This window comes from Gallinula chloropus (assembly GCF_964237585.1).
Source record: "Gallinula chloropus genome assembly, chromosome: 1".
Classification (NCBI taxonomy): domain Eukaryota; kingdom Metazoa; phylum Chordata; class Aves; order Gruiformes; family Rallidae; genus Gallinula; species Gallinula chloropus.
Window position 1 is genome coordinate 24,412,103 of NC_140085.1, and position 11,995 is coordinate 24,424,097.

The 11,995-nt window shown below is 35.6% G+C and overlaps 1 protein-coding gene across 1 annotated transcript in view; it reads left to right on the forward strand.

The window, feature by feature from the left end:
* Positions 1-539: 539 nt before the first annotated feature.
* The window catches only part of IGF1 (insulin like growth factor 1), a gene marked incomplete at both ends in the record, with an annotated part of 46,367 nt that continues 34,911 nt past the window's right edge, over positions 540-11,995 (forward strand). Inside the window, 2 exons of the mRNA XM_084267209.1 lie at positions 540-602; positions 4,527-4,683. Of these exons, the coding sequence (XP_084123335.1) occupies positions 540-602; positions 4,527-4,683 (220 nt within the window). The remainder of the gene's footprint in view (positions 603-4,526; positions 4,684-11,995) is intronic.

Sequence of the window (11,995 nt, forward strand, 5' to 3'; positions counted from 1 at the left end):
ATGCCCGTATATGTATACAAGCATTTGTATATTTGAAATGCAGACACACACACACAAATACAAATTCTGAAAGTTAACCAGAATATATTTTCTTATTTTTCATGGCAGCACAAGCCTTTTTGTCTGCTAACCCCTCAGTCACTAATTCACATTCTTTTAAAGGGAAAAAAATATGCTTCTGTGCTCTAGTTTTAAAATGCAAAGGTATGATGTTATTTGTCACCATGCCCAAAAAAGTCCTTACTCGGTAACTTTGCCAGAAGAGGGAGAGAGAGAGAAGGCAAATGCTCCCCCAGCTGTTTCCTGTCTACAGTGTCTGTGTAATGTAGATAAATGTGAGGATTTTCTCTAAATCCCTCTTCTGTTTGCTAAATCTCACTGTCACTGCTAAAATCAGAGCAGATAGAGCCTGCGCAATGGAATAAAGTCCTCAATATTGAAATGTGACATTGCTCTCAACATCTCACATCTCTCTGGATTTCTTTTTTCTCATCATTACTGCTAACATTCATTTCCAGACTTTGCACTTTTAAGAAGCAATGGAAAAAATCAACAGTCTTTCAACACAATTAGTTAAGTGCTGCTTATGTGATTTCTTGAAGGTAAATCTTTAATACTATTTCAAATAATTTTTAGTTTTATTTTATTGTGTATTGTCTGCTGCTGGTTTGAAGAGTATTGTGCACTTTTCAATAACATTATTTTAGAACTGAGAATTATTTATAAATTGCTGAACATGCAATTTTATGTGATCTGGAAAATGGCTGTATGTAATAGTTGCAATTACATAGATAACTGTAAGGGAAAACTATTGCAGATACATGTCTTAAATTTCACTTCTATTCAGAGAACTTTGCAGTATTTCAGTTATGTCATTATTAAAGGGTCCAGTTACACCATTGTCTATATTGTTAATTAATGCTTCTGAAAAGAAGAACTTTTAGCTGTTTTCTGCAGGTGCAGTGTTTTATAGGCAAAAAGGTATTATTCACATGTTAAGTTTCTGCAGTTTTATCATACACAGTTACAGACAAAATGCTCATGCTTTCACAGGGAAACTTTTAAGAGATGTTGTCATTGCAGCAATTTTCTGGCAGCATTGTAGCATTTACTTGGGTTTTGCTTTCAGAAATTAAAAGTAAATGTGAAGTTCAGTTTGTTTTCTACGTTAGAAACCAGCTGCGACTCTTGCTGACCTTGCATATTTGTATAGCTTAAGCAATTGTACATAAAGAAAATGGAAATTCCCCTACATGTTCATCTCCAAGTTTTCCCTTGTAGGGAGGGCTGTTTCAGGAAAGTTTGCATGTGAAGTTTGCATGTGAATATTATGACTCTATAATTTCTACATGTTAATATAAACTGTCTTTAAGTAAATTTGGCTTCAGTAGGTGCATTGACCTCTGTTTCTGTCAATTGGCCCCCGTTCAACTTTCCATTATCAGCAAATTTATGTCCTTCAGGAACTCCTTTTCTTTAAGATTTTGCAAAGACAATTATGCAGTTTTCAGATTTCTTCTTTTTTAATTGTTTAGCACTTTTTTTTTTTAGAGTGTCTTACACTTAAAACACACTTACCTTATTCTTTTATGTGATTCAAAAGAGCAAGTCTGTAATTGCAATGGATGAAACCATTCTCTTAATGCATAAATGGGCATCCCTTCCAATATACTTGAAAGATGAAGGTGATTTTTCTTAAAGTCTTGAGCAAGGCACTAAGAGACATAAAAGTAATGTGCTAGCTCCTCAGCTGGTGTATGCTGCCAAGCTGCCTTGGAATCAATGGAACATATTGATTTAGGTTAGGATGTAACCTAGATTCTTTAATCAAAGTTAGCAGTATTTAAACCTTGATCCATCCTAGAGTATATACATTTTATTTATATAATAATTACTATTGAATAACATTTTTTATTACTAATTGTATACTTTATTATGGCTTGGTAGTCAGGTCCAACATCCATGTAGCAAAATGTAATTTTGAATGTAACTTGATTTTTTTTTTCTGTAGCTTATACTATCCATAAAAACATTGCCCTTTCAAGATATTTATAATTATTGTAGATATTCTTACATGTTATTAAAATGACCAAGCATGTGAAGAATGCTTGTGTACCACTTGTGCCAGCTGATAGTTTTTCAGATGAAGAGGACTTATATAGAAGAATTAAGAGGTAAAAGAGATGTAGAATGTTCCTATATGACATTCCTCTGTGGTGCCACTCTTCTGGACTATTAAAAAAGGAATGCAGCAAAAGCTGGTTATTTTACTGAAAAAAGAGGAAATTCCAGCTGTGAAAATATGGTCAGTCATTCTATGCCACTAAAAGAAGTGCTTAACCAGGCTCATCCTGAACCTGTATTCAATTTCCAAATGTAATTAGATGCTTCAATAAACCCCACCCACATGCCTGTGCGTTTTCTTTTAAACTCTCAACTTTCTAGTCAAATTTGGGACATTGCAAGCACCCTGCCTGTTTGTAAAGAATCTGAAGCAATATTGGATTACAACTTTGTATTTTCTTAAGAATATTCCCATCAGACATAAAGGGGAAGTTTGATTTTATCACAAACATGTTGAATCAACTAATGTTATGTTTAATTAAAATGATGAAGTAAAGCTCAAGTTTTAAACTATGTTTTGGAATTAATTTTGATGAAACAGCACTAAATTTAACAAATAATTGATTGAGCCCTGAAACATGCAAGTCTATTTTTTTCCCCAAGGTTTTTACTTGTTTGAAAGTTCTTGACTGTTTTTAAATTTGGAGATAAAGTTAGAAATTCTCTGTGGTTTATACTGTGCAGCCTTTTTGGCTTCCACTAAAGGAAAAAGAGTAGATAATCTGTTTTGTTGTAGTGCAGTGCTGATATTTATCTGAAAATGCAACCCAGCTGAAAAGTCTTAAAAAATACAAAACTGTTAAAAGGCTAAGATTTATGTCTCTTTCTGGCCCAAATGTTATACAAGAACAGATTGTTAAATACATAACGTTCTAGTATTTGTAATGCCTTTCAGCCTTCTGAGGTGGTGTGCTAACCAGCTTTCTGCTTTACCTCCTCAGAACTGGGAACCCTCTTAAACTGCAGGTGCATCCCACTTATCTTAGAAATGCAAAATTATGGCAAAGGAAAAAAAGAAATTGATGTTGTTAAGATATGGAATCATTACAGGAAATAATGCCTTGTGTTATCGTCATTCATTTATAATCTCATCTTCCTTCATATGCCATTGAAGTCATGTCCACGCACTAAAGCTTGTTGGTATTTGCATGGCAAAATTTATTACAACTACTTTGCACCGTCCGCAGGTTTAGGCCAAGCTTAACTGAATGTGCAAGAAAGATTTGTAATTTCTAACCTGACCTCAATACTAACATTAACCTTAAAAGAGAATGAAATTAAATGCAAATTTAGACTTTTTGAAACTAGTGTTTTTGGCAGATGATCTAAAACAGTTAAGCGCATTCTTCACTGTCTTGCCACTAAATATAAATAGCTTTTCCTAGTATTTTTAAAAACTAATTAAAATGCTATCTTCTTTGACATGTTGGGTAAGGTCTTTGATTGATATAAATTGATATAAAAGGAAGTGGCTGTTGTAGTTTAGCCACCAAATGGAATGGTGCAAATTTACACCCACTGAAGACTCACCCTTCTTCAATCTTAAATCCAGGAAAAAAGGTTCATAAACTAATGAAAATGGGCAAAGAATTATCACCTCTATGTATACCTCATAGCCAAACCTGACTTAGAGCATATAATAGAGGTCAATGAAAGTAGAGTTGCTTCCACCAAGTAAAAATACAAACCTTTAATACTCTGACTAGTGCTCTTCTTAATTCCTCAAACGCTTTCAAATATTAGCTTACTAGTAGCAGAGGTACTCTATTATGGAAGGTCCCACATCAGTTTTCCATAACGTTGTCAAGTTCTGCCTGAAAACTTCTTTCAGTTTGTTCTGGTATTTCCATTTTAAAGTGGCTGGATAACCATGGAGTGCTAATTATGATCGATTTTCCTACTGGGACAAATTTCCTTCCATCCAGTTTACAGCCATTTATTCCTGTGCCCGTGCTGTTCTTTAGTTTAAATAGCTCTTCTCTGTCATATGCCACCTCCATCTCCCACAGTACATTGGCAGGCAACTGTTATATTCCCTCTTAGCCTACCTGGCTAAGTTTAGTCTTCCTTACTTTAGTTATTCTGGACTTTCTTTTGCCTGTCTATTACACTCTTCCGTAGCCTCCTTTCTCAGGAGCAACCATAAATCATAGTTACTACAAGGTTCTCTAAATACGTATGCACGTGAATCAAGGATATTCACCAGAGGAATTTATCAATTTACAAAATACAGGACAAGATTATGTTGACAGTTGCAAAATTATGATGAGGTATTTCCTGATACTGTGTTTATTGTCTAAGAAATTATGGTACATATGCATTCTCAATTCATAAGGGTGCAGGAGACATTTTCTTTAGGACTCTGTTGGGAAATTCTAACATTGCTTTTGCTTCCTTGGCAGGTGAAGATGCACACTGTGTCCTACATTCATTTCTTCTACCTTGGCCTGTGTTTGCTTACCTTAACCAGTTCTGCTGCTGCTGGCCCAGAAACACTTTGTGGTGCTGAGCTGGTTGATGCTCTTCAGTTCGTGTGTGGAGACAGAGGCTTTTACTTCAGTAAGTCAACTGCTAAACTATTGTTTCACCCATGTAATCCATTAGAGTTAGCAACTAGTCTAAGACATCTTAGAAATTATCAAACTAGGTTGCTGAGTAGGACTATTTTCCTCTATCTAGGATATGTCAAATTCTTCAGTGATCATGAAGTCTCAGTGAGAAATAGAGCTCTGCCTGTGTTCAGTTTCTCCGAATTTCTGGCAAATTTTCCTTTTCAGGCATGTTTTTGATTTTAACCACTTCCCAGCTGCTGCTATTCCACCTGCTCTTTTAGTGCTTTTTGCTGACCTGCCACTGAAATGAACTGAATAAAAAGCACATACTAGACCATTCATGAGGCAGAACTGCATATACCTATTATGTCAGACTACTTGTAAACAGTTTAAGAGCACATTGTATTATGTTAAAAACACCCTAAGGTCCAACATCTGGTTTGAAAAAAAGAAAAGCTGGAAGGCAGCAAGCAGAAAGTTACCACATCAAAGTATCCACATGCTTCATCTGTTAAATACAGGTGAAAGAAAATTAATGCATAGTGAGCTAATAAAGATTAACACCAGTACAGACACAGATAAAACTAAGTCTACAACAGTGTGGATGTATTAGTACTTTCTGGAGTAAGACCTACTCTTTGAAATGGAACATCACAATATTTTTCCTTCACTGCGTTTTAGGTTGTGCAAAGCTGGAGTAGTAAGATAAAGAACTCTCTTATCTTAATACCTTTTTACAAGTGCTGTCAAGATCAAGAATTACCCAAATTGTAAATAATAAAAATAAATTTCTAGTTTACAGCTATTTCCTACTCAAATAGCATGAAGTTAATGCAGCTTTTAGCAAGGAAAACACTCATTCTGATTTCATTCACCTATAGATAGATATATTCAAAACTAGTGCTTTTAGAGGTTCTGAAGTTAGTGTTTACTTTTAATAATACGTGCTTGTCTGAAGTCACCTCTTCTTCTGGACCACAGCTACCTCACCAACCGCGAATATAACTAAAAAAAAGGAAATGGGGTAGTTAGGTTATAAAGATAAGAAATTAACAGAAGGGATTTTTTTCTTGTTATTTTTGTATTCTTTGTGAGATCTAGTGCTTCCCCCCTGCCCCCCACTTTTCTTTTATAATCTTTATTTTATCCTAATACTTCTTGCCTCATAAGCTGTTGCATTTGTTTTTCTGATCTTATCTACCCCATTCCTATTCATGGAGTTATTGCTTTCAACATTTAAAAATAGAATTTGGGAATTCCATATTCTTGCACCTTTAATTCACAGAAATTCCAGATTTCCTCTATACACAAGCTGCAGACATTTTCACTGTCTTCCTAGCATTTTCTAATGAAGTTTACCTTTGAAACTGGAAGCGTTAATTTCCTATATGGAAAGTAATTCATTGAAGAATCCTTCTTTTCTGTATTTATCACTTTAGCTATTGTTAATGAGCTTCTACTCTATGGTGCTGTTTAACTTAGTTTTCTGTTGCTACACACTATACTAAAAATTCTGGAATCTCTCATAAAAGAATGTACATTTTTCTACCAATTCTTTATGTGTTCATTCGGACACCAAAATCTGTAACATGACCAGCAGCCGAATTACACTTAATGGGTGATTTGAGTGTCCTACAAATACTTTCTCTTACCTGTTGCAAGGAATGAAATGAAAGATTTTGATCTCCCCCTCGTTTCTGCACCAGAAAACAATGCAACAACATAATACATCCTTAGAACAGCATAGCATGTTTTATTTTTACTGTGCAAGTATCTTTGGCATTTTCTCAGTCATTTCTCTCCCAGAAAAATGTTTGCTGCTTGGAACTTTCACACTTCCTTACCACTAAAGCTGCTGCTACTGCCAAGCAATCAGACCTACTATTACATGCACTGTGTCCCTCAAGGTAAGAGGATGTGTGAAATGCCAATCATTATCACGATTAACTCTGTTTTCACAGAGTTATTCTAAAGTTGCACAAAATATTTCAATTCTCTACATCATCAAAAATAGATCATGCTTACTTTAAAATACCAGGATAGGTTTCTAAAGGTTCACAGGAGATCTTTACCCATTCAATTTTCAGTTGTATCTTCTATTAGTAAAGACTTTCTAGTTTTCTTTGTTCTTTTCTTACATTCTGAGTCTTTACCTGGAATCAGTGTAACTGTTGCCACCATAAAGGTCTATCTTAATTTTTATGGAAGACTATGGAAGATTATGCTAATAAATGATCACCCTGTTTTAGTCAAGTTTTGCACTGCTGTAATCAATATATATCAGTTGCCACATTCAACAGGAATTTTATGAAGTTGATACATGGCCCTTGGATGCTAAGCAATGTGTGTTTTCTAGCTGACTACTTCTGATTTGTGAGGCAGCAATTTAATGTGCTTTAGCCTTCTCCCCCTTGCTTGTTAATGTTTAATCTAAAATATTGAATTGCAGAAAAGTCAATCCAGTAACACTGGTAAAACAAATGTAGGTCCTTATATCAAATGTGCCGCAGAATAGAGCGTATTATTGGAAGTTTAAAATGTTGCTCCATTTTGTAGGACTTATAAAGAATTCTATATCATTGCAGAAATAAGTCCAGTAAAATTGTTTTCTTTTGTTGTGAATAGATTGTCAATTTAAATTGTATTTTAAGCCTTCTATTTTCATACTTTGGTTCCTTTATATAAAGTATAATGTTTGCCTTTAACTTGCACAGGAAATAGCTGTGAGGGAAGGTTTTTTCTCCATCATTCTGTATTTCACTGGAGACTCCAAATATAAAGAATACCTTTTGGCTGAGGTGGAACTCCTGGTTCAGATTCAAGGTCAAAACTTCTGAGTATTCCTTGGGAGTTGTGGGTGGAAATGAAGACAGAAATAATTGAGTTACTTTCTGTTGAAACTCTGTACTCCACAACCACAAGGTTATATCTACAACTAGGAATAGAAGAAAAAAATAATCCTTTATATAGTCTACTCTGCCCAACTTCCTAGCTATAAAAGGAAATTCTTTACAGCTTCTGAAGATATACCCCAGCTGCTTACCACACACAAAGACAAGTATTGACTTCAAGAGGAAGTCAAATGTGGTTTCTACCACTCCCTTTCTTCATGAGATGGACTGGCAAGCAACATTTTTAAAAATTGATTGAGGGGAGGACACTACACAAATCACAAAATAGAGGATCTGCTTTTTCCCTTGTTCACTTTTAACCCCAGCCAGCAGTGACTACGATTTGGACATCTTTTTCTCTCATATGATTTATGACCGAAGAACAGTTTGTTGCCACCCTTTTTTTTTTAGCAACACCTCTCTGCCACACAAGTTCCTGTGTGCTAGCTTATGTTAGGAGAAGCAAACAGTCCGGCAACAGCTACAACAATGCTTATGTTTAGACACAACTCTTCTGAATTAATGTTTCTATTGTCTCAAAAACATTGGATTCAATGGTCATGAAGCAAAGTGGGATGACTGCTGTGTTCATTTGAATTTTAATGCCAAGAAAGGTCTACCATGCCACTGTTGTTACAAAACAATGCTGAGGCCAGAGAATGTAAAAAAAAAATGAAAGGACAAATTACAGACAACTTACAGAGTGATAGCCCAGGTCTTTTTGTTTGCTCTAAGGAGGAATTCCTATATTATGTTTATCTAGTTTCTTCTCCTTTGGAAACTGAAAATATACCTTTTCCTTTTCCAGTAAATGGATACCAGTTTGGCTAGCAATACACAAGCACAAATAAAGAAATAGCTTATTTCCTTAGACACATTTGGTCATTCTAATTTCTAAAGCCCAAGTTAATTTGCAATACTTGTTTCAAACCATGGCAATCAATTTCATTAATTAAGCACCCATCTTTTTTCTGTTAGAAAAATTGCATTGGTCTTTTTGTGGTTTAACCTGGTTGGCAGCTAGAACAGCCACAGATCATTCCCCTTCACCCCACCCATACCCCCCAGTGGGATGAGGGAAAGAATCAAAAAGAGGAAGGAAAGAAAAGTAAAGCATGTGGGTTGAGATAAAGACAGTTTAATAGGACAGAAAAAGAGCATGATGATAATAATGATAAAGGAATATACAAAACAAGCAATGCACAGCACAATTTCTCACTACCCAAAACCAATGTTCAGCTAGTTCCCGAGTTGTGAGCTCATGTCCTGATTAGCTTCACCAGTTACATGCTGAGCATGACATCATATAGTATGGGATATCCCTTTATTCAGTTGCGGTCAGCTGCCTCCTCCTACGCCTTGTGAACCCCCAGCCTACTCACTAGTGGGGTGATGTAAGAAGGAGCAAAGGCCTTGTCTCTATATAAGCACTACTGAGCAATAACAAAAACATCTCTGCTTTCAGCAGAAATCCAAATCAGGCTTATACTAGCTACTATGAAGAAAATTAACTCTATCCCAGCCAAAATCAGTGCAGGGTTTCTGTAGAATCTTCAAAGCATCACTTGCATAGAAAAGAAGGTACCTTAGGTACCTGATACTGTGGAGTTCCTCTGATACTATTCAAAGAATAGAGAATGATCTAGCATGTGCTTCCCTATGTAAAGGAGGTGAATCCCATAAAAGAGGCTTTTCTGGTATCCAGCCTAATGCTTCTGGTGTCAGCTGCTTTGTGTAGAATCATTACAGTTTTTTACAATTTTTTTCCACTATGACAATCAGAATTGTGTGTTGCCCTTGAGAATACTCCCAGCTTATAAGAAACCAACATAAGATATTGGTTTCTAATAATCAGAAAATCAGAATAGAACAATGAATGTAATTTTGGATAATCAGAGCTGTCATCAGGTCTCACTGCTTTGTATAACTAAGGTATATATGGAGGAATCGCTGCATTACAGAGGAGGAAACAAAGGATATATCAATAAGCAATTAAGTTTTGCTTCTTCCATTTCCCTTCAGTTAACAGTTTCTTGTTTACTTCAGGAAGTCTGCTCTTAAGATGTTTTTAAAGTTTCTAGGACTGTCAAACCTTTCAACATAATTACAAGAGATAGCATGGCACTCATTCTTTTACTACTTCATACCTGTAGGAGCTGAGTCATTAGCTCCTCTTGGTGTCCCTGATTGAAAGGAATGTTAATGTTACAAGCCCAGCAGAGGCATACTGAAGAGCTCTGATGGACAAACAGCCTGTGGAGTCAGTGACAGTCTTGCAAATCTTTGCAAAAAAATGCTACTCATCTCACACGGAAAGATCTGAGAGTATTTTTAAGGTACTTGGGTCTGGCTACATGCCCCATTCATGTCCATATCCTGTATCCATGTATTTGAATGTATTGCTCAATCTTCATCCCCAAGTTCCTTACTTCTTACAGGAAAGCTAGCCTAGAAAGGAGCTCAGATGTGTTTTACTCGGGTCTGCATGGTCAGTGATTAGGGAACCAGGACCATAGACACAGTTATTGATATACCTCTGTAAGAAAAAAAAAGGCAGCTCTGGATTCTGGAATTGTATCATTGTACAGTGAAATAACTGATATGTAAGTTTAGTGTGTGTCCTCTGTTGCCCCTGGAAGTAACCACCAAGGAAGTTCCCTGAAAATAAGCAGGTCTTTGAAGAAAAGTTCTCCTTTTTTACTGAACTGAAAAAGGCTAGGGAGCATTCATAAAGGCTAACCTTAGTTTAGTAAGGCTAATCTTCTAAAGTCACCTTTTTATAACAGAGGGAGAGGTTCTGCCTTCTTTCTCCATGGATCACACAATGAGTTTTGGAAGACATAGTCTGTGTAACACACCAAATTTACACTCTGCAAACGGGTCTTCTCTACAGATAGTTCTCAGCTCATGGAGGTTTTCATAAATTTTCAACCTTTTCATTACGAGAAACTGTAGTGGTAATAATAATTTTAATGAGGTAACTGGAAGCAACCATCTATCAAAACTTCAGCAAGAAACATCTCTGCAAAAAGCCTCTACTATCAAAACCAAATAAGAACAGTTTCTCTGGAAGTTCAATTTATGTGTCCTTATTAGCTGCTAGATGTTAGAGATGCTAATGCTTTTTATGATGTTTGCTTTATCTATGCACTAGACCAAGTTTCAAATTTAGTCTCAAATAGCAGAAAGCTGTTATTTGACATTTGATTCCCTAACTGCTATATGTGTATTTAATACCTTGTTTAGTCTCATGTTGGATAAAGTCACTGAAAGACACACTTGGCAAGATCAGCATTAATTCTTGGCATAGCTGCCCCTCTTACTTTTCCGCTGCATCTTAAATACCAAGAAAAACCCTTCACTGATTTTAATTCTGGCATATGCTTTATGCAATTGATCAAAACCTTTGCGTATGGATCTCTACATTTGTTCTGGTGTTAATAAGGCATTTGCAATATTTGATCAAAACAATCAAGATTCACAAAGCAAATTGTTCACTTTAGCAGGACTGCAGAGTCTCTTAATTAAAAGCTTTTGCATTAACTACTTGATTATCTAGGGCAATCTATACATAACACTCATTCAAAGAAGGATGTTAATACAGCTTTTTCTCTAGAGCCTATTCTGCACTTTAGCTCTTAGGCATGTTTCAAACCCTCTCACATCACTGAAAATCAAACAGAGACTTAAAGCTGTTTTCATTTCAGAGCCTCAGTAATAAAAGATGGATCTGAACTTATTTACAAAACCATACCAAGATGTCAATATTTCCCTATGATACAAGCCCAGTTGTTCAATATAAGACAACAAATGAAAGGGGGAACCGTCAGTTAAGTAATTTCTCAGTCTAGTAATCAAGACAAAAGCAATACAACAAATGTATGCTTATTGAAGAATTTATGCTAAATTAATCCCTGGTAATAAACACTGGAACTTTTGTATCAGAAAACATAAAAATTCATTAGTTCATACTTTCTTTGTGATGCATTTAATGCAAAATCACTACAGCCTGAGTAATGGGTCTAATTGTTTAGTAATGACAGGCATATTTCATGTTTGCCTCAGTGAATGAGGTTCTGAGAACAAGAATTTTAACACAACCGTATCCTTGGGGGGGGCATAAAGTATACTGACCTGTCACTAACTAAAATTTTAAAAAAACTGAGTTCCGGTAAACGCCTATTTCAAGCAAAAGTTTGCACCTTAGACAATGGTTAAGACTTAACTTTCAGAATAATAGGACAAATTCCTTTTCTTACAGTATCAAACCAAGAAATGTCAAATTCTTTCTTCTTTTCAGATTTCTTTGAATATTAGCAAAATTGCATGGATGAATTTATCTCGTCAATTTTATCGCAGCAACATTTAGGTTATATTTCTGATTGCCTCTCAAATGTCAATTCCTGGCAAATTGATTTGGAATAACTG